The 24245-nt window shown below is 45.4% G+C and overlaps 1 protein-coding gene across 1 annotated transcript; it reads left to right on the top strand.

The window, feature by feature from the left end:
- Positions 1–1357: 1357 nt before the first annotated feature.
- Positions 1358–22746, top strand: CCNB1IP1 (cyclin B1 interacting protein 1). Its single transcript, XM_078619021.1, has 3 exons — positions 1358–1667; positions 1774–2061; positions 22423–22746. The coding sequence occupies exons 1-3, from the start codon at positions 1374–1376 to the stop codon at positions 22519–22521; spliced, it is 681 nt and encodes a 226-aa protein (XP_078475147.1). The 5' UTR covers positions 1358–1373; the 3' UTR covers positions 22522–22746.
- Positions 22747–24245: the final 1499 nt, after the last annotated feature.

Raw genomic sequence — 24245 nt, 5'->3', positions numbered from 1 at the left:
GAGTAATAATGATAAATGTAATGATCGAGTTGTGGGCTTGGAACGCAACCCCCCCCTTATTTACATTACTAGAATTTCGGCGGATGGCTGCCGCCTTATTCTAGCACCTGCAGAGGTATTTTCCGTGCCCAGCCTGTCACCTAAACTGATGTGTTTCTACAAAATACATCTTTTTTGGTGGGGTGTGTGAAACATTTTTTAGGGGGGTCGACAATTGTTGTAAATTTGTTGAATCAGTTTTTTCCTCCCACATCAGGGCGGGGGGGGTCCACTTTCTATAACGTTTTGATTCAGGCCTCCTGAACGGCTCATAATAAACGTTTTTGGGTTAGATCGCGTTATTTATAAATGTGTCGTAACCCTCCACCACCCGACACGGCCAATTAGTAAAAAAGTGTCACGTTGACATAAGATAAATAGTCCACTACTTTAGCCCACTGGTGTGTTGAAGAGTGAATCCACAACATTTACAATTTTTGAGTACGAAGTTTCGCTGGTAATTACATCCAGCATCATCCGGCAAAATGGTGAAGCCCTCCACTTGCTCCCGGTCTTAAATAGAGCAGCACGGTGACGTCATCTTTTAAGTCATTCAGCTGCAGTGATTTGAGGCGGGGGGGGGGGTATTGTAATTAGTAATGAGTTGTAGATTAGTAATTAGTTGTAATGTGTATTACTAACATAAAATATGGATCCTTGTAGTCACGAAAACTTCAAATCTAGAATTTTGTCTTTTTGTCAACGTGACACTTTTTTACTGATTGGCCGTGTCGGGTGGTGGAGGGTATGACACGTTTATAAATAACGCGATCTAACCCAAAAACTTTTATTATGAATATTATGACGTCCTCATATTACTTTAGCAAGGTTTTTCAGTTCCAGGCAGCTGTAACAAAAAACAAACCCACACATTTGTGCTAAATTGCATTACACTAACATGTAAAGTGACATTAAATGTAGATTAAATGGTGGAGACAGGTGGCCTGAGAACAGCATCATAACAAGGTAAATAACGACAGCTTAAACAAGGGTAAATACACGTACATCGGAACATATTAATGGAGATTAAATGAGAAGAGAGTGGACATGAGTAGCCATTTTAGTACAATTATTGCAGGTGAAATGGAGACGAAGATAAATTAAAAGCATACAGACAAGATATGAGAACAACAATAATTTGAGATTGAACGAGGCGAGAGAGACTTGTTTCATAGCAATAGAAACACTGTGGAGTGGAAAAAGGCAGCAACAATATGAGTACAGATGAATCTCACGTGGTGTGTGGGATTGTTATTGTAACTGTATATACTGCACTATATCCTTATACAGTATTTTCTTATCATTTCTTTAGGATAACAAGTAAAAAGCACAAAATGTCGCTGCATGAAGAATTTATGCTATGCAATATAAAGACGTGTCGCAGTAAGATTTCAGGTTTTGCATGGGTAACATCCTGTTCACATATATTTTGTGATGAAGATGGAGCTAAAGAGTTTAATAAATCTTTAACATGTCCAGCGTGCAATACTGATGTTTCTGGAAAGTATGATATTGTTCGCCATGAAGTTGATCCTCCTGAAGAATACAAATCCATGGTTCTCTCTGGGTTAAGACCAGATATAATCCTTGAAATATGTTCACGAGCTATGTCGTTTTGGACTTCTCAGGTAAAAAAAAAACCTTAATATTTACATGAATATTCCAATGAATATTTAGAAAATATGTGTTTAATTATATAAATGTTATAATCAAATACATGTTTATACCTTACAGATCCATCAAGAACATTTATTTCAGAAATATGTCAACAGCAAAACAAAAACCCGGATGTCACAGGTTTTAAAGCACTACAAACAACAGATTCAGGATATGACCATGGAGATTTCCAATTTAATACAGGCGATATCTATTGTGAAGAAAAAACTAAAAACGTATAAAGCACACTACATTGAAGCATCTGAGATGTTACTGAAGAAAAACAAGCAGTATCAGAAGCTGCATTATATGTGTGAACAAGAGCGCCGACACATTTGGACTCTTGCTAACAAGCAGAAGATTGCGGTCAGTGAACTATCTGAGGAATGTATTTCTTTTTAACTCATTTTAACTGCCATTATGTAGGCTATTGAACTTGTGGTATGATTCAGAATATATTTCTCTGCAGGTTAAGGGTGGAGAAAGGCAGAGTGATGGATCCCGAAATTGTTGGGGCATGTCTTGTGAAATGTAAGCAACAGATTGCTCTCGGAGAATTAGCGTAAGCTTTTAAGGGCTGGATGCCAGGTGTGTTTAGGTGACCAAGGAATTAGAGTCTAGGTTGTCAAAGACCAACAGTGGAAGATCATTGGCAAGCATGCTAGGGTGAGCCACGTATAGTCTCCATAATATCTCACTGCTGAGGCCCAAGAGATTACTATGTGTGATCAGTGTGCATTCGTGACGGACGGGACTAATAAGAGTGAGTGAGAACAAATGTTCAGACTTAATGCTTTTATGAGCAGCTAAAACTATAGGATAGTAAATACATTATCAGATCTAATTAATTAGCATACACAGCAGGACTCTAAAATTCCAGCTGCAATAATCCGCAAATTCCACTAATTTTCGAATTATGCACTTTTGTGACTCATCCAGAAATCCACAAACATTTGCAGATTCTGGATCTCTTCCAGGAGGGACTAATACTGCCCATAATCCACATCACACCGTATCGGTGCCGTTTGTGATTTATATTGTATTTAAAATAGATATCTAAAAAAATGTAAGCGCTCTGCATCGCAAAGAGGATGCCAGCTTCCTTGCAATACGAATTCTATTATTTGTGAATTTCTTTTTTATCAGTTGAGGCTGCTGGCTTTGCAATGCAAATATTTTTTTTACCATTGCAAGTCGTTGTTGCCCTCAAACTAAATTATAATTTCATTATGAATTTAAAGTTGTTTTGCTTTTACATTGCAAATTCGAATATGTTATGAATTATATTCTTTGATACGGTAATGTGTTCAGAAGCTAAATGGCAGTGTCAAGGGCTACGAGCCACAAGAGGGCTCGTTTGTGTAGTTGCTATTCCTCCGTTGAAAGAGTGCAGACTATAGTAGTTTACTATATGGTCCATAGTTTGAGTTGCATGGCCACAATCACACTGTTAATGTTCTGATGCGGTTGATGGTACATCAGTGTCTTTGATTTATATTAAAAGCAGGAGATGCAATGTTTGGGTCTCAAATTAGGTGTTTATTCTAAATGTCCGCGTTGTTCAATTCTGTTCACCCGGATTTTTCCAGATCTGGATGAGATTCTAGAATGGCGAAAGTATGATCCCAAAACGGAGATCGGCACTTGAATCGGCAGCAAAGTACATTGTTGAGGTCTTGGTTGATAGAGGGGTTGTCGTTGGCAGGACATTTGTTGACATTTCCTTACAGTTTGCATGTCTGTGCTGATATTTGGTGGCAGGATGTCTGCCAGACCAGGTAGCCAGGGGATTGGTGTTCGTTTCAGTGTTTCGATTATGATGCGCATTGCATTACGTAATTGTGCATCTGGCAGTTTTGTCTATGAGCTCCTGGACCAGACTCGAGCACAATACTCTGCTACTGAGTAGACAAGTGATAGGGTGGCAGTTCACAGCACCTCAGTTGAGCTGCCTCAGATCATTCCGGCAAGGTTTTATATCAGGGCAATTGTTGATATGGTCTCTTCACAGATCTGCTTTATTTAGGGCTTGAAGGTTTGGCTTTTATCTGTGATAACCCATAGATGTCTTGGAATGGGGTCATAACGCACTGGGCTACTACAGACGGACACATAAAATATATTGGCGGCATGATTGTTTAGGTGGAACGCATTTGTGGTTTTGGAGGGATCTGGTCGAAGTCTCCTGCTACCGAAATATGCCTGCAATAATATATTAGCTGTTAGAGTACTGACATTGTTCTCGAGGTTTGTGCCCTGCGCAGCAACGGCCATGTCTTCTACATATATGCACTTGTGAGATGATGTACATGAGCAAGTTACTTACATATACGTTAAAATAATGCTCGTTCTTGTACCAATCCTTGAGAGAGGTCATAGCTTTCAGAGCTTCAGAGAAGTAGGTCAAAAGCATTGCATGTATAATGTTTATGCATTAGCACAGACTAGCTGTCCTCACATTTGTATGGTAGAATAGAATTTTGATTTTTTTTTAGACTTGATATGCAGCTGCAGCAGTGGGTGAGGCTAATGCGGAGCTGCAGGAACGGAGCTTCAAGGGTTTGCTGTTTAGTTTTTCTTTGTGCATTTGTACAGACTAGCTGTTAGTCGGCACAGACTGGCTGTGCTGACGTGAATGTTTAGTATAAAGAGCTAAAAATTTATTTAGCGTTGACCCATATTACAGATTTGTACCATTTGGATCTAAGAAAAACTCGTAACCTTGTTATCCTTTGCAGATTGATTTAGTCACATGTCACACTTTTCCTTTCATCCACAAATTCTGTTGCATATTAATTGTCGCATGGCTAATTCATCTCAATTCGTGGCAAATCGCATTGGCACAAAAACACGGATTACAGGACAAACCTCCATGGTACGTCACGGGTTACGGGATTCGTGATATGGTCCTCCCATGTGGTGTGGATTATTGGAGTTCTGTACTAATAATAATCATTCGCTCTGATGCATTTGAGTAATTTTCTTTATAATCTATATATATGTAGTGGATTAACGTGCGCCGAGAGGGGAAATTGGAAACACGTGTGGGTTATGGACAGTGGGGTCGTATCAGGGCAAACAGGTGTTGCTGGGAGGATAATGGCCGGAGAGACGGTTCATTTGGTGGTTATGGGATGCAGGGCAGTGATTGGCCGGTTGTTGTCAGGGGCAAGGCGGCGCCAGCAAGTCTGGGGATGGGAGCAGGTGGCAGCGGGGGCCGCGGGCGCAGGGCGTCGGTGGGGACGCCGGTTAATTAATTGGTAATTAATGAGGACGGGGATATATACGGGAGCGTGAGAGAGGGACGGGGAGTTGTTGCTGGGAGCTGGATGGAGACAGTCGGGGAGAAGAAGATATGAGAGATAGAATAGGCTAGCAGTGGAACACGAACAGAGAAGATATGAGAGAGAGACAGTCGGAGTGAGACGGAGACGCCGAGAGAGAGACAGTCAGAGTGAGACGGAGACGCCGAGAGCGAGACAGTCGAAGCAAAGACAGGCGAAGCAGAGAGGAGAGTCGGGGAGAGGGAGACAGAGAGAGGGAGGGAACAGAGAGAGGGAGGGAACGGAGCGAGCGAGGCAAGCGGAGCGCGGCGAGCGAGCAGAGAACGCGCTGAAGTCACGGTTGTGGAATGTAAAGAGTTTGTAATAAATAGTGTAGTAACGCTCACGACTCGTTCACACCGGAGTTGGAGGCACACTTGTTTATTTAACACCAACGTTGTGACATACACATTTGAGGGGGTATCGGCCCCCTCACCCGTCTATCTGAGGACACACCTCTCTAGCTAACCCTAGCCTGCCTCTGAGTCCTCCACTAATGGGCTAGGGGAGGCTATCTTGGCCCGACACTGGTCAGTCGAGCCCGGTACCCAGAGTCCAGACCAGCACTGGCTCTGGCTCTGGTACCACGCCACTGGCTCGAGCCTGCGCGGTCCTGATAAGGACGGCGTACCAGGGGGAGTCCAGGGCTCTATCTCAGACGTCTTCCGCCTCCTCTTCTTTAGCTAAACATCACTCCCGAGCCCTTCGATACAATCCCCTTTTATACCCAACCCCTCCCTGAGGGGTGGGGCCCCGGGGGATCATAACGACCGAATCGACCCCCCAGGGTGTCTGGCGCGGACGTCGCAGAGGGCACCTGCTTGTGCACACATGTAGCCCCGCCTACTGTGTTTGTTTACCATAGGCTGCCATGCATAACGGGCTCTCTCTCTAACACCCCTACATCACTCCCCCCCGCATAGCATGCAGCCGTCCCGGCTGCCAACATACAAAAATTTGACAATAAAGGTGCCTTCACCCCCTGACCGCGCGTGTGCCTCACTATTTTTTTTGAACAATAACAGGAACCAGAACAAGAACGCAACAACAAGATGAGAAACAACCCGACGCACCCCCCCGAATAAATACGAATTCCGTAAAAAAAACAGCTTATATACAACCAGCAGGGAACCCACCCCGCACACACAACAAACGGTGAACCCAGCATATGTACATCCGAGGAGCGGGAAACACACCATCCACACAACACCCAATAAACACAACAGCTATGTACACATTTTCCGGCCTCACAACAGTTTGCGCATTTTAGCGCGCGTCCTTGCAGCGGGCCCCTCACACGGGGTAACCCCGCGTGGCGGACAATCAGGTGGCGACTGTCCGTCTTGAGGTGAGCATTCCTCTGACTCCGCGTGACCCTCGGCATCCGCAGGAGGGGTGATCGGGCGTGAGCCCGTCACTCCTGATGCTCCTGAAGGTGGCACAGCCGGCAAGGCATTAGGTGAGAGCGACGGAGACGGACCCAGCAAGTCGGCCGACCCCCCACATGTTTGGCCACGCGCGTGTGAAGTGGGGTTGTGAACCGCAGCGAAGGGTTTTAATCTGGAGGGGTGCACGAACCATCGCCGCTTCCCCCACTTGATGCGCACGCACTGCGGACGTAACACCTCCACCACTTCCACAGGGCCCCGCCACGGCCGCACAAGTTTAGAGGAGGTTGCCAGTGGCACCTGGGGGCAGTGCAACCATGCCTTGTCCCCCGGCTTCCACTGCAGCATGTGCGCTCGACTCAATCTGAGGCGCTCATTTGCCTTCTGACGGAGGTCAGAGTTTTGCATTGCAGCATCCCGTGCCTCGGTCAATTTGTCCAGATTAAATTTAACGTGGTCAGCCAGATTAGTTTTTCCCTGCGGCACGGGGATCCGCAACTGGGCACGAACAGGCGGGTCTGGTTCTCGGCCGTACATAAGGTAAAAGGGAGAAAACCCCGTAGCCGCATGGGGTGCCATCCGGTACGCCGCCAAGACCCCCTGAATTTGTAGGTCCCAATCCGTTTGCGAGTCCGAAACTTGTTGTGATAACATGGACGAGATGGTGCGATGCAAACGTTCGACCATCCCGTCAGTTTGTGGGTGATATGGGGAGGTCCGAATTTTCTTTGTGCCCAGGAGATCGCAGACTTGTCTGAGTAGTTTACCGGAAAAATTTCTGCCCTGGTCGGTCAGCAGCCTCTCCGGAGCACCTTTGTCCAGGACATAACCCTGAACAAAAGCCTCCACGATGGCTGCTGCCGACTGGTTGGCCAAAGGCCAGGCCATAGGCCAACGTGTAAAATACTCGACACCCGTCAACAAATATCTATTCCCTCTGGGGGTGGCGGGGAATGGTCCCAAAATGTCCAGAGCGACCAGCTCGTTTATCCTGGACACTTTGATCGATTGCAAGGGCGGGTTAGACTCCCGTGCCGGCGGTTTGCGTTGTGCACATTGAGGGCACGATCCCAACAAATCCCCCACATCCCTCGTCATGCCAGGCCAGTAAAAATCAAGTTGCAGCAAGGCGAGAGTCTTTTGGGTCCCCAGGTGTAGGAGGCGCTCATGAGCGGCCCATACCACCCTACCCCGCAACCCAGTAGGGACAACCAGCCGATGTCGACGTGACTTCCCGTCCCAATGCATTAGCAGACCTTGGCACATTTCCCATGCGTCGGAACCACCACTTTTTCCCCCCGCCGCACCGCCAACGCGACGTCGCCACCCGAGGAGGGAGACATCCTCCATCTGGAGGCGCCCCCATTCAATGACGGGCAACCCCAACAGGGAATCTTTGCCCTGCTGTTCGATCGAATTAGGAACCATTGCATCGTCGTCGTTGGCGGCCGCCAAGACAGGTACCGATGTGTCCCCTGGAGGCCTGCAACGTCCAGACCCCAGGAGGCATGCACACTCGGAGGTGGTTGGCAAGCGTGACAGAGCGTCCGCGTTGGTGTGGCGAACGCCCTTACGGTATGTGGTTTGGAAATCGTAATCCTGGAGGACCTCCAACCATCGGGACAATTGTCCCGATGGCTGTTGAACCCTCAGGGCGTACTGCAGTGCCGCATGATCTGTGCGGACGGTGAAATGCCGACCGTACAGATATGGGCGATACTGTTGGACGAAATGGACAATTGCCAACAGTTCCCTACGGGTGACACAATACCGTTGCTCCGCTGGAGACAACACCCGACTGCCGTACGCAACCACATGTTCCACGCCGTCAACCACCTGGGAGAGCACGCCCCCAATACCCGTGTTGCTCGCATCGGTGTCGAGCAAGAACGGTTTTGAAAAATCAGGGTAAATCAGGGGAGGAGCGTTTACCAAAGCATCCCGAAGGGAGCAAAAAGCAGCCTCCTCCTCCTGACCCCAGCAAAACCGAACCCCTTTAGATGTTAAAGCATGTAGGGGTTTGGCGATAGTCGCAAAATTAGCGACGAAGCGTCTATAATACGACGCAAACCCAATAAAACTCCTAACCTCTCCCACTGAGGTGGGAGTCGGCCAGGAGCTTACACACTGCGTTTTGGCGGGATCGGTAGAAATACCCGAGCGCCCCACGATGTGCCCCAAATAACGCACCGACTCGCGTAACAAATGGCATTTTTGGGGCTTAAATTTCAAATTAGCAGCCCGCATCTTTAGGAAAACCGCCCGCAACCTCTGGAGATGTTCCTCAAAAGTTTTGCCAAAGACAATGACGTCATCCAAATAAATCAGGCACGACTCCCATTGCAATCCAGCCAAAACCAATTCCATCAACCGCTGGAAAGTTGCCGGCGCTGAGTGTAAGCCCATCGGCAACCGGTTGAATTGAAACAGGCCGTGCGGAGTACGGAAAGCAGTTTTAGGCTTTGAATCATCGTCCAGAGGAAGCTGCCAGAATCCCGAAAGTAAGTCCAATGTGGAGAAGAATCGCGCTCCCGCCAAGGCGTCAAGCGATTCGTCCATCCGTGGGAGCGGGTATGCGTCGGCAACCGTAATTTTATTAAGGCGCCGAAAGTCAACGCAAAACCGCAACGAACCGTCCTGCTTCTTAACCAGGACGATCGGCGCTCCCCAAGGGCTGTTGGAGGGAGAAATTATGTCGGCGGCTAGCATGTCATCAACAGCCGATTTGACATGGTCCTTTTCGGCGGGACTCAACCGAAAAGGATTTTGGCGTATTGGCGCGCTGTCACCCGTATCAATATGGTGACGCAGCAGATGAGTGCAGCCCAAATCGTATTTATCCCGACTGAAAACGTCGGAAAATTCCCTCAGTAGTGTCTTAAGACGTTGGCGCTCTAAATTTGACAGGTCCGTCGATCCCGCGCAAAGCGCCTCGAGCCACCCTTCATCGCTGTCTGAATGTGGTCGCGGTGCAGGGGCAGCGCCGACATGACTCGCGACGGGTTCCTCACAGGGCACCGGCGTTGCGTGAGCAAGCACGGTCCCCTGTGGGACCACCACCGTCTGCGAGCCCACATTGAGGACCGCGATGAAGGGTTCTCCATCCCCTCTCACTATGGTCTGGGCCGGGAGTAAATTAGGTCCACTGACCCCGGCCCTAGACGGTCCCAGCAAAACCCCTTGAGCCCCAATGCCCTTAGCGAAGGGCCGCCGAAGTCTCAAAGGAATTAACATTTGCGCCCCCGGAGGAACGCGCACCGTTCTATCTACGAACGCCGGCACCGTCGCGAACGCCGTCCGGCTCGTAGCGGGGGATGGCAAAAACGCCATGCGTCGGCCCGATGGGAGCTCAATGCATCCCTGGTCGATTAATATCCTAATCGGCATTTTGGCCAGGAAATCCGTCCCCAGCAGGCACGGAACCGCCAGCGAGGAGGAAACAAAAATCGGCCCAGATAATTTAATATCCCCGACACAAATTTGGGCTCGAATTTGTCCGATGATGCCAAGTGAACCCCCGTTAGCAGCAAAGAATGGCACATTAACAGGCATCAAAGGACGGCTCTGGGCAGGGAGAATGTTATAAATCAACTCCGAAATAATGGTCGCCGATGCTCCTGTATCGACCAGGATGCGCACCTCGACCCCATCGATGTGACCCACAACGGCCGACGACCCCGATGACGCGGCTACAACCCGATGGGCCAACACGGACCACTGGCTGGGTTCAATGTGAGTACCCAGAGCGGTGCGTGTTGGTGCCATGGTACGCGATATTTGCCCCCCCTTCGCTGCGGTGTTCGAGTGTGTGACGGGCGTGTGCGTGGGCCAAACATGAGGGGTGCCGCGACTCGCCGGATTATGATGGTGGAGCTTGTGACGAGGGCCGGCGTCCCGTTGAGGTGTCGTTCCGCGCTGCCGAGGAGAGCGGCACCCCGAGGCGACGTGGCCCCGGATGCCGCAGTTATAACAGCGTGGAAGCGCTGGTGGCGACGATGGACGTTGTAGACGGCTTGAACCGGCCCGGTCCTCCCGCGCTCCCGCTCCGTGCTGCCGTTGATGGTTGATGGCGCAAACCTCTTCCGCCGGGAGGGTGGCCGCAGCGACGGCGCGCCCGCTCGCCGCCTTGCTGGCCTTCCGTCGTTGAGAGGACAGGTTTGCGTGGAGGAGACGGGCCGCTTGGAGGGAGCACATCTCTGCATCGTCCTGTGCGACAATGACGATGTCTAAGTCGTCCGCCAGCAAAAGTATCTTCTCTGTCACCATGGCGTCGACACCCTCGTCATCCATTCGTGGAAAGGCCTCCTTCGCCAGTGCCAGGAGGCTTGTGCGGTACGCCAGGGGCGACTCCTTCGTCCCCCGCTGGCGATCGTAAAAGAGTTGGCGACAGTCCGATGGTGGACCATATACCGCCGACAGCACCTGCATCGCCTTCCGCAGCGTGGAGCGCCTCTCCTTCGAAGCCGATGTTAGAGTGGCGAGGGCGTCGCTGTCGAGAAGTGCTGGCAGCGCGCGGAGAGCCTCGGCGTCTGTCCACTGTGCCATCTCCTGGTGAGCGAGGAAGCGCCGCTGGAAGCCGCCCCAGTCGCCATCCTCGCCCACAAATTCCTTGAGTGGAGGTAGCCGCTGATGTAAGGCAGCGGCTGCAGAGGAAGAACGCACTCCCTCGTCCGCCTCACTCAACTCAGCGTCGGCACGAACCAGCGATGGCATCGCCGGTCGCACCCGTGGTGACGCGGCAGGCACTGTACTCCCGCCGTTGGACGCGATGCTTAGAGCGGCCACGCCCTCAACAGCAGCTGCGGCGATGGCGGGAGTTTCAAAATGTTGCTCCGTTGAAATGGCGGGAAGGCGCTGTGGTCGTTGGCTGCTGTCGCCTCGTGGCGGTCCCGCAGCCCCCAGCCGCGTGATGTTGTCGAGCATGGCGGCTGCGGCGTACAGCAGCTCGGCCAGCTTCGCGTGCGCCTGCCTCAGCCCCTCCGTCGACGGCTCCCCTTCCTCCAGCTGCTGTGGCGTGGATGCACCCAGCCCCGGCTGCTCGATGGCATCTTCAGCCATCTCGGGCCCTCCGACTGCAGCGGTGTCCTCCGCCCCTGGTACTCCGACTCGAGTCGTCCGGCGTGTATCCATGTTCGTACTTTGTTTCACTTCTGACGCCAGATGTAGTAACGCTCACGACTCGTTCACACCGGAGTTGGAGGCACACTTGTTTATTTAACACCAACGTTGTGACATACACATTTGAGGGGGTATCGGCCCCCTCACCCGTCTATCTGAGGACACACCTCTCTAGCTAACCCTAGCCTGCCTCTGAGTCCTCCACTAATGGGCTAGGGGAGGCTATCTTGGCCCGACACTGGTCAGTCGAGCCCGGTACCCAGAGTCCAGACCAGCACTGGCTCTGGCTCTGGTACCACGCCACTGGCTCGAGCCTGCGCGGTCCTGATAAGGACGGCGTACCAGGGGGAGTCCAGGGCTCTATCTCAGACGTCTTCCGCCTCCTCTTCTTTAGCTAAACATCACTCCCGAGCCCTTCGATACAATCCCCTTTTATACCCAACCCCTCCCTGAGGGGTGGGGCCCCGGGGGATCATAACGACCGAATCGACCCCCCAGGGTGTCTGGCGCGGACGTCGCAGAGGGCACCTGCTTGTGCACACATGTAGCCCCGCCTACTGTGTTTGTTTACCATAGGCTGCCATGCATAACGGGCTCTCTCTCTAACACCCCTACAATAGTGACGACGGAAAAAGAAGAAGTTGTCTGCGTAAAGTTCAGCACTACATATATAAAAGGGAAATTTGTGAATATGTGTGTCTGTTCAAAATGTTTAGCATACTTCCCGACATGCAACAAACTTGCAAATTTGGCATGTGGGTACTTTCCAGACTGTAAACATTATAAAAATAGACTTTTGTATTTTGGGGGGGGGGGGGTGGGGGGCGCAATAATGGATATATTTTGCACGGCAAGTGAGCGGTGACGTCACATCTGTGATGTCACCCACATGCGGCAGCGTCACGCAGTGTGCCTGCTGACGTCACGCCCCCCCCTCCAATCCTCCGCATAGGCGGGTATCCGGCACAAATGCGCAGCATAGTTGTCTCGATTTTCTAAGTCAACGCGACTATTTTCAGTTCGCTCTTAAATATAAAGCAGAAAATACATCTGTTTGTGTGAATCAGCAAAAACTATCGAACGCTGAGCTCTGACGTCATGAGATTTGAACAAGGTAACACGACTTTTCAGCTCGACACGTCATTCCCTTCCCGAGTTGCCTGCTTAAGGTTCCATTTCCTTGAGTGAAAAACATCCGATTTAGTTCAATTGGTTTTTTTCGGATTTTTTTCTTTCTTGCAAGCATCAATTTCTTTCAGGGGTTTCCACTCAAATATAAGGGAATATTAAATTAATCCAAGACAAGAATACAGGTCCCGGGCGAAGCCGGGTAGTAAAGCTAGTGTATTCTATTAGCAGATACTTGGATCTGATTGGTTGTTCTCTGTGATGTCATGGCCCCTATTTAAGGAAGCTTGTTCAGGTGATGTTCTTAATCTCGTGTTCTGGGTTCCCTGATGTTTGTGTATTTCCAAAAGAAAAGCTGTCTCTTGATAAATGTGGTTGTGAGACTTGCGCTTCAACTTGCCGGTGAGCTGAAATAATTATTGGTGCATTCGAATGCTTATACAGGTGACAATTGAATGTTTTAGCTATGTTAGGTCGTTGGAGGGATTCATGACACATTTGGTTCGAATCATATTCGAGGTCAGTTTGAAATAGTTTGGAATTAGAATCTGCAAGGCTTTGAAACGTATTTTTGTGCAGGTTTTTGAAGTAGCATTTTAAGCCCCTTAACCAAGTGTTATCAGTTTGGTAAAAAAAATTGGAACACGTAAGTGATTTTTCTTGTAAACATTTCCTGCACTTTGAAAAAGTACAAATGAAGTTAAATACTATGAAAACTACAATCCAGTAAAACTCCTCGGATATACAGTACATAGAGCCAGGGGCACGAATTTACATAAGCACAATTGTGGATGAAAGGAATGGAATCATATTTGTGTAAATAACCTATCTGCAAAAATAATGTCTAACAATAAATAATAGCATAAATGTTTCTTTTATCTATGAAAATGTATAATATGAAGATGTAACTGTCCATGTTATCCAAAGTTCTTAAAGCCACATGTAACATAAACATGACGGTGCTTCTCCAGCATTTTTTGCAATTGCAAAGTTTTTTTTATCTACCAGGAAAGTTTTGCAAAGCATTTACTGTACAATTGCGACATCACACATAAATGTGAACCATAACCCTAACTCAATAATCGTTAAAATGTTTTCCGTAATGTTTTCTTTTTGGGTTAGACCGCGTAAATATATCAACGTGTCGTTAAAACCTGCCACCAACCGACACAGCCAACTAGTAAGGGTTGTCACGTAAACAGAACGTGGCCAATTCGTCACTAGTATAGTACACCGGTGTGTTGGAGAGCCAAGCCACAACATTTACAATCTGAGTACGAAGTTTCGCCAGTAATTACAACTAGCTTCATCAGGCGACAGACAGATTTGTGTAGAAATCCTCCTGTTTCGTTACTCGAATAGAGGAATAGATGTGATGACGTCAAATATGAGCCCTTCACGTGCGAAGGTGGGGATTACCGAATGCATATAAATTACAATGGGTATCCATTGCTGGTTGAGTTATTCATGATAGTCAACATACATTTTGCATGCACTTTATGCATGCACATTGTTCGTCTACCTCCTGTCGTTTGCATGCAATAAAATAGCAGTACCTTTTATTGTCTGCGTACACGTAACCCCCATTGATGTATGGTGACCTGTATCGGCATGCATTTAAACAAAGTATTATTTGATGATTCGCTTCCAAGCAGCACTCAGCCTGTAGCTATCCGAACGGTTAAAATAATTTTTATTTCTCTGAATTTCGATAGATTCTCAATTTTTATATATTTGGCATGGTACATAAAATACTAAAACTAATATCTGGTACTAAATATGTATTACCGAAGCTATCAACAGAAAATGTTTACCGGATGAATTGCCTTTGTGGCAAATACTTTGTTGGGCAGACAGGATGAATGATCAGCCCGAGACGAAAAGAACACCAAGTAAATATTAAATACTCCCAAATACAACTGTCGGCAGTGGCAGAACACGCGTGCCAACAAGGACACTCAATTGATTTAGATACTGTTGAAGTTCTGTGCAATACTAGTTACTACTGCTGTTTTTTCTGGATTTTTTTGTTGTGCGTAGTCACTTTAAGATGTTCTTTGTTCATTTGTTTTTGTTGTTGCGGTTGCACCCGAGTCAAGAGCCGCATGGCTCACAGGGCTATACCTAATAAATGAAACTGAAAAAACTGAAACTAGCCAAGACTAAATTTCGATTTAAAGCTTTCGTGACTGCAGGGATTCATCTTCTTGGTTCTTTCGGTAAAGTCACGTAGAAGGGAAGTAATAAAATAATACAAATAAAACATAATAAAATAATTCTCACGACGTTTCGGCCACAACGCAAGCAGCTGTCCTCAGGTGAAACCAGGTCTGTCGAGGCAACAGCGTCTGAATGAAACAGCACACGTGCTTGGAGCATATATATAAGCTGGGTTGGAAGGGGGAGGGGGCAAAGGGCGTCTTGACAAAAGAATTTGCATATCAATAGGAATTTAGCATATTTATGGGAAATGCAGGTATGTGATTAGTACTACTTATGTCCGTGCATTATGCAGGATTAGCAGCATCCAAGGGAGGGGATATGGGAAATGCAGGTATGTGAATTAGTGCTACTTTGCCCGTGCATTATGCAGGATTAGCAGCATCACAGGGAGGGGATAGGGGTAGCATTAATAAAAGGAAGAAGTGTTAATAGTATGTAGCTGCAGTAACTAAAACCACCACGTAAACAACTAAAGTATAAACCACATAGTATCATCTTCTTAGGTTTTTTCGGTAAAGTCACGTAGGTAAAACATCAAAATGAATTAAAATAAAATAAAATCAAAAATCACGACGTTTCGGAGGCAACACAAGTCTCCGTCATCAGGTGGGACCGTCACAGCCAGATTAGCTGCATCAAGTGAGGCAATGATTCAAGATGTAATCCCTTAAAAGCGAGTTGAGGGGGGGAGGAGAGGGAGGGGGGAGCTCATCAGACTATGGTAGCCAATGAATGGAACGTATCGGGAGGGAGGGGGGGCGAGGCCAAAAGAGTGGGCGACGGCGTGCAAGCGATTGTGCGCAAGTGGCTAATTACTGCACACGCCAACACAATGGAGCGATTATGCGCAAGCGGCCAACTGCCACACACGCCAACACAATGGGCAGAGAGGGGGAGGGAAACTCTAATACACATGATAGACAAAAGAACGAAAATGCCCATGTTTATACCAATGCTGGCTGAACAATGAAGAGAGTACTGTTAAAAAATAACTGGGGATGTTAACACTCGGTAAAGTAAAGTAAAATAGTGCCTGTCAGATAAGATGGTCCAAAAAATTGTAATTAAGTCTTTTTTGCGTGGTTGATAACATCTTTCCAATGATTACTAAGTTTGTACCCATCATCACGGTTGAAATTATGTCTGTGTTTGTATATCGCTTGCACGCCATCGCCCACTCTTTTGGCCTCGCCCCCCCTCCCTCCCGATACGTTCCATTCATTGGCTACCATAGTCTGATGAGCTCCCCCCCTCCCTCTCCTCCCCCCCTCAACTCGCTTTTAAGGGATTACATCTTGAATCATTGCCTCACTTGATGCAGCTAATCTGGCTGTGACGGTCCCACCTGATGACGGAGACTTGTGTTGCCTCCGAAACGTCGTGATTTTTTATTTTATTTTATTTATTTTCATTCATTTTGATGTTTTACCTACGTGACTTTACCGAAAAAACCTAAGAAGATGATTCCTTGCAGTCACGAAAGCTTCAAATCTAGAACACATAGTATCATCATTATACTAAATATACTCTACAATAAGCCGAGTTACTAACAGTAAGTAATACATTACAATTCTACGTCGTAAAAAATATAATATGCTTCCATCTAAACTTTATTCTCTTGCATCACACGAGTCTACACCGTACTATATACTGCCATAGACAAACCCAATATTAAATTATATACTGTATTGCTATAAACCACCTTATACCTTATCCATTGTAATATTACACTATGTATTATTCTACCCACCCTAATGTATATCACACTGCTGTATATTCACTATACAATTACAATATTATATGTTACTTTGTACATTGTATTAAGCATATACATTTTTATACTATTTGTTATTATACATTGTACCGTTGACCGTCGTGTGAAAGATACTAAGAGGAAGAAACAAGATATGTCAATTCAGCGGAGCAAAGAATCCATTCCCTGCAGAGAATACAATGCCAGTGAGTGGAACGCGGTCTGAAAGTCACCGTAAACATGAACACAATCAGTTAAGATCCGAAATGGTTTATTACGTCCTTCTAATGATTGCTAAGCCAGAATCCATCTTCTCGGTTGAAATTGTCTCTGTGTTTGTATATGTGGATCGCCTCATTAACGAATCTCTCATGGTAGCCAGATGGCTTGCAGAGAACCTCTGTCTTGGAGAAGTCAATATCATGTGAGCCCACTAAATTGTAACAGTGATCTGCCACGGCTGAGGTGTTTGTCCTACCGTGTTTCAAGTCTGCTTTATGTTCACGGATGCAGTCTGAGACGTGTCGTTTGGTTTCTCCAATGTAACTGCTACCACAGAGACAACTTAGTTTGTAGACGCCAGGGTACTGTATGTCTGGAATCACATCTTTTACAGACGGGACCAGATCACGGATTTTATGTACTGTGTTGAATCGGACCTGGATCTTGTGTTTTATCAGGATTTTGGAGATCTTTTTTGTGACCCCAGCAATGTAGGGTAAGGTGATGGTCTTGAAAGGCTCCTCAACGGGATCCTTCTTGATGGTTGGAAGTGATGGCTTTGCGGATTGTGTAGTCGGAGTAACCATTAGCCTTAAGAGCTTGGCGTACGTGTTTGAGTTCACTGGTAATGTGTTCCTGGTCGGATATGCATTGGGCTCTATGGAATAGAGTCTTGATGAGGGAATTCTTCTGGGATGGATGGTGGTGGGAATCCGGTTTTAGGTAAGCATCCGTATGGGTGGCTTTCCTGTAGACAGAGTGGCTCATTGAACCATCAGGTCTCCTTTTAATTAGGACATCCAAAAAGGGTAGCTTGCCATCTTTTTCGACTTCCATGGTGAATCTGATGGCTGGGTGTTTGGGATTGATGTGGTCGAGAAATTGGTCTAGAGCAGGCCGGCCATGTGGCCAGATGACAAAAGTGTCATCTCCGTACCTCTTCCATAAGGTCGGGCGTAGAGTGGCAGTCTGGATGGCGTCAGTCTCAAATTTCTCCATGAAAATGTTGGCTACAACCGGAGATAGGGGGGAGCCCATTGGGGTGCCCTCAGTTTGCTTGTAGAAAGTTCCATTCCAGGTGAAGTATGTATTGGTTAAGCAGTGTCTCACCAGGGGGGGGTACCCCAGTATTCAGTCCTTGATTAACCAAGTCTTCAATGATTGCGATGGTGTCAGATACAGGAACTTTGGTGAATAAGGAAACCACATCAAAACTGACAAGCAGGTCGTCTGGGGACAGGGAAATCCCCTTGATTGTCGATACCAGGTCGGTAGAGTTTAGTACCGCAGAGGTGGTTTTTCCAGTGAAAGGCCGTAGGATTTCAGACAAAAAAACGAGCCAGTTTGTAGGTGGGGGAGTTGATAGTAGAGACAATGGGACGAAGAGGTGTATCTTCTTTATGTATCTTTGGTAAGCCGTATAATCTTGGTGGCCTGGCTGCAGAAGGTTTCAATGAGAACTGTTTGGTCTGATCAATTAATGCGGTTGAAGCAGAAATGATGTTGTTGGTTTTAGTGACGAGGCTGTTGGTGGGGTCTCTTTTTATTTTTGTATAGCTGCTATCGTTGAGTAGTTCTTGAATTTTGTTGTTGTATTCTATTTTGTCCATGATGACAGTGGCATTGCCTTTGTCGGCTGAGAGGATAACAATGTCATCCCTCTTTTTCAATTGAGCTCATTCAAAACGCTCATCTTTGCTGATGTTGCTAGAAGGCATCTTAGCGTTTTTGAGGGTTGCAGAGATTTCAGATCTTGCTACGTCTGCAGCGATGTGACTCAGGCCCTTGAGAGCTACATCTACTCGGGCAATTATATCATTAACTGGTATGTGTCTAGGTGTGACTGCAAAGTTAAGTCCTTTAGCTAAAACGGATTTCAGACCTTCAGAAATAGAACTGTTACTGCGATTAATTACGACTTTGTTAACGTCTAGCTTTTCAATGTGTGGGTCCGGTCTCTTGTTTGAGAGGCGGTTGAATTTTGAAATCAAGTTGTCCTTACATTTGGTCGACATAGTGGCAGCTGAAGAGGCAGTCATTTTGTCTACATGTTCCCAATCCGATGTGGACATTGTTGCACTCAAAGATAAGTGTGATTTGTAGAGTGTCTTGTCTAACTGATCTAGATCGGTGCGCATAAGTCTGATTTTCTCTGAGATAAGAGCTAAGCTAGTTCTAGAAAGAATTCGTTTAGCATTAGAAGAAGTTACAGCAGCAGATGTTAGTGTAAATGCGTTTGGTATTACCTTAGAGTCGCGGCATCTCTTCAGAAAGGTGAGAGACTCGATTAGCTGAGCCTTCTTATCACGGAGCTTGTTGAAGGATCTCAAAGTTATGTGGAATCCCTCCCCATAGAGGTGGTTAAATTTCGATTTAAAGCTTTCGTGACTGCAGGGATTCATCTTCTTGGTTCTTTCGGTAAAGTCACGTAGAAGGGAAGTAATAAAATAATACAAATAAAACATAATAAAATAATTCTCACGACGTTTCGGCCACAACGCAAGCAGCCGTCCTCAGGTGAAACCAGGTTTGTCGAGGCGACAGCGTCTGAATGAAACAGCACACGTGCTTGGAGCATATATATAAGCTGGGTTGGAAGGTGGGGAGGAAAGGGCGTCTTGACAAAATAATTTGCATATCAAGAGGAATTTAGCATATTTATGGGAAATGCAGGTATGTGATTAGTACTACTTATGTCTGTGCATTATGCAGGATTAGCAGCATCCAAGGGAGGGGATATGGGAAATACAGGTATGTGAATTAGTGCTACTTTGCCCGTGCATTATGCAGGATTAGCAGCATCACAGGGAGGGGATAGGGGTAGCATTAATAGAGGGAAGAAGTGTTAATAGTATGTAGCTGCAGTAACTAAAACCACCATGTAAACAACTAAAGTATAAACTACATAGTATCATCATTATACTAAATATACTCTACAATAAGCTGAGTTACTAACAGTAAGTAATACATTACAATTCTACGTCGTAAAAAATATAATATGCTTCCATCTAAACTTTATTCTCTTACATCACACGAGTCTACACCGTACTATATACTGCCATAGACAAACCCAACATTAAATTATATACTGTATTGCTATAAACCACCTTATACCTTATCCATTGTAATATTACACTATGTATTATTCTACCCACCCTAATGTATATCACACTGCTGTATATTCACTATACAATTACGATATTATATGTTACTTTGTACATTGTATTAAGCATATACATGTTTTTACTATTTGTTATTATACATTGTACCGTTGACCGTCGTGTGAAAGATACTAAGAGGAAGAAACAAGATATGTCAATGCAGCGGAGCAAAGAATCCATTCCCTGCGGAGAATACAATGCCAGTGAGTGGAACGCGGTCTGAAAGTCACCGTAAACGTGAACACAATCAGTTAAGATCCGAAATGGTTTATTACATCCTTCCAATGATCACATATACAAACACAGAGCCAATTTCAACCGAGAAGATGGATTCTGGCTTAGCAATCATTGGAAGGACGTAATAAACCATTTCGGATCTTAACTGATTGTGTTCACGTTTACGGTGACTTTCAGACCGCGTTCCACTCACTGGCATTGTATTCTCCGCAGGGGATGGATTCTTTGCTCCGCTGCATTGATATATCTTGTTTCTTCCTCTTAGTATCTTTCACACGACGGTCAACGGTACAATGTATAATAACAAATAGTATAAAAATGTATATGCTTAATACAATGTACAAAGTAATATATAATATCGTAATTGTATAGTGAATATACAGCAGTGTGATATACATTAGAGTGGGTAGAACAATACATAGTGTAATATTACAATGGATAAGGTATAAGGTGGTTTATAGCAATACAGTATATAATTTAATGTTGGGTTTGTCTATGGCAGTATATAGTACGGTGTAGACTCGTGTGATGTAAGAGAATAAAGTTTAGATGGAAGCATATTATATTTTTTACGACGTAGAATTGTAATGTATTACTTACTGTTAGTAACTCAGCTTATTGTAGAGTATATTTAGTATAATGATGATACTATGTAGTTTATACTTTAGTTGTTTACGTGGTGGTTTTAGTTGCTGCAGCTACATACTATTAACACTTCTTCCCTTTATTAATGCTACCCCTATCCCCTCCCTGTGATGCTGCTAATGCTGCATAATGCACGGGCAAAGTAGCACTAATTCACATACCTGCATTTCCCATATCCCCTCCCTTGGATGCTGCTAATCCTGCATAATGCACGGACATAAGTAGTACTAATCACGTACCTGCATTTCCCATAAATATGCTAAATTCCTCTTGATATGCAAATTCTTTTGTCAAGACGCCCTTTCCCCCCCCCTTCCAACCCAGCTTATATATATGCTCCAAGCACGTGTGCTGTTTCATTCAGATGCTGTCGCCTCGACAGACCTGGTTTCACCTGAGGACGGCTGCTTGCGTTGTGGCCGAAACGTCGTGAAAATTATTTTATTATGTTTTATTTGTATTATTTTATTACTTCCCTTCTACATGACTTTACCGAAAGAACCAAGAAGATAGCCAAGACTAATTAGAGAATCTATCGAAATTTAGATAAATAAAAAGAATGTTAACCATTTGGATAGCTACAGACTTAATCCTGCATGGAAGCGAATCATCATTTTAATACATCATTTAAATGCATTCCTATACAGGTACAAGAACAAAGTCCATGCATAATGAACGCTGATTACCATATTCATAACCCAACCGGCAATGGATACCCATTGTAATTTATATGCATTCATTAATCCCCCCTCACACGTGCAGGGCTCACAAGTGACATAATCACATCTATCCCTCTATTTAAGGAACGAAACAGGAGGATTTCTCCACAAATCTGGCTGTCGTCTGATGAAGCTAGTTGTAATTACTGGTGAAACGTCGTACTCAGATTGTAAATGTTGTGGATTTCCTCTCCAACGCACCGGTGTGCTGTACGAGTAACGAATTGCCAGTTTCTGTTTACGTGACAAACCTTACTCATTAGCTGTGTTGAGTGGTAGCGGGTTTATCGACACATTTCGATTTACGCGATCAAACCTCAAAAAAACCTATATTATGGATGAATCCTATATGAATACAATTTTTACGTTAAAATGTGTTGCTATTAGGGACTTACCCTAGTGAAAACCGGCCAAATTGATCAAAGGGTTGCTCAAGCTTGTCAATACATTGCTAAATTGATTTCCAACAAAGGTGATGAAATCATTATGTATGCCATACATGCCTTTAAGCACGTCGTCATGTCAAGAGCACATGCCACGTGTGCCTTCCTTATCCTGATGTCATTACATGTGACATTATATCATTGTGTGGCTTGGAACAAAATCTTATTCCTGCCAATTAAATACTTGTGAGGACAAACGCATGTTGGAAAGCATTACAGGATCCTTGCATGTTCAACATTTTTATTTTGTACTTGCTTGTATACTCTTAAGTACTGTAAATAGTAGTTTAATTACTGGTTACGTGATATAATGCACAATTCTCAGATAACCAAATGTGTTTTTACATGTGTTTTGTGAATATTGCAGAGACAACAGTCTGAGGAAAAGACAAGTTGTATCCCACCAGTCGGGAGAGGAGATGCGACCAATTTTAAATACTGCTGTTCACATAATGAAAGATGCTGATCCATTGCAACCAGAGAAACCTTATGGTTCTAGAAAATAATATGAATTCTCAATATTTCAACAAAATAAAAATACAAAGACTACACATGTAATGTATATGTATGTATCATTTCATCTTCTTGGTTCTTTCGGTAAAGTCACGTAGAAGGGAAGTAATAAAATAATAAAAATAAAACATAATAAAACAATTCTCACGACGTTTCGGCCACAACGCAAGCAGCCGTCCTCAAGCGAAGAATGAGAACAGTATCAAGCTAGGAGCTTATATAGGTGTAGCGAGGAGGAGCGCCTTAACAAAAGAATGTGCATATGAAGAGGAATTTAGCATACCAATGGACAATGCGTAGGGGGTGGGCGGAGGGGTTTCAAAGTCCCATTATGCCCATGCATTATGCCGGATCAACAGCACCACGGGGGGGCGCAAGGAACAGCGTTAATAAAGGACAGGAATGTTAGTGATATGTAGCTGCATTTACCAAACAACCACGTAGAAAACCGAAGTGAAAACTACATAAAAAAAAAAACTAAAATATAAACTGATACTTACTATACTCTACAATAAGCTGAGTTACTAACAACAAATAATAAAATTACAATTCTACGTCGTAAGAAGTATATAATATACTTCCATCTAAACTTTATTCTCTTAGCATATACAGTACTATATACTGCCATAGATAAACCCAACATTAAATTATATACTGTATTGCTGTAAACCCCCCTATACTTTATACATTTTAATATAACACTATGTATTATTCAACTCACCCTAATGTGTATCGAAATGGTTTATTACGTCCTTCCAATGATTGCTAAGCCTGAATCCATGTTCTCGGTTAAAATTGTCTCTGTGTTTGTATATGTGGATCGCCTCATGAACGAATCTCTCATGATAGCCAGATGGCTTGCAGAGAACCTCCGTCTTGGAGAAGTCAATGTCATGTGAGCCCACTGAGTTGTAACAGTGGTCTGCCACGGCTGAGGTGTTTGTCCTACCGTGTTTTAGATCAGCTTTATGTTCACGAATGCGGTCTGAGACGTGTCGTTTGGTTTCCCCAATGTAACTGCTACCACAGAGGCAACTTAGTTTGTAGACGCCAGGGTACTGTATGTCTGGAATCACATCTTTTACAGATGGTACCAGATCACGGATTTTATGTACTGTGTTGAATCGGACCTGGATCTTGTGTTTAATCAGGATTTTGGAGATCTGATGGTTCAATGAGCCACTCTGTCTACAGGAAAGCCACCCACACGGATGCTTATCTAAAACCGGATTCCCACCACCATCCATCCCAGAAGAATTCCCTCATCAAGACTCTATATCATAGAGCCCAATGCATCTCCGACCATGAACACATTTCCAGTGAACTCAAACACGTACGCCAAGCTCTTAAGGCTAATGGTTACTCCGACTACACAATCCGCAAAGCCATCACTCCAACCATCAAGAAAGATCCTGTTGAGGAGCCTTTCAAGACCATCACCTTACCCTACATTGCTGGGGTCACAAAAAAGATCTCCAAAATCCTGATTAAACACAAGATCCAGGTCCGATTCAACACAGTACATAAAATCCGTGATCTGGTACCATCTGTAAAAGATGTGATTCCAGACATACAGTACCCTGGCGTCTACAAACTAAGTTGCCTCTGTGGTAGCAGTTACATTGGGGAAACCAAACGACACGTCTCAGACCGCATTCGTGAACATAAAGCTGATCT

Source organism: Lampetra planeri, chromosome 3 (assembly GCF_965212315.1).
Source record: "Lampetra planeri chromosome 3, kcLamPlan1.2.h2, whole genome shotgun sequence".
NCBI classification, from domain to species: domain Eukaryota; kingdom Metazoa; phylum Chordata; class Hyperoartia; order Petromyzontiformes; family Petromyzontidae; genus Lampetra; species Lampetra planeri.
This window is presented reverse-complemented; position numbering and strand designations above follow the sequence as displayed.

Coding starts and splice junctions, on each gene's coding strand:
- CCNB1IP1 (XM_078619021.1), top strand. CDS start 1,374: ATGTCGCTGCATGAAGAATTTATGCTATGCAATATAAAGACGTGTCGC. Junction 1,668..1,773: donor TGTCGTTTTGGACTTCTCAG/GTAAAAAAAAAA, acceptor TATACCTTACAG/ATCCATCAAGAACATTTATT. Junction 2,062..22,422: donor CTAACAAGCAGAAGATTGCG/GTCAGTGAACTA, acceptor TGAATATTGCAG/AGACAACAGTCTGAGGAAAA.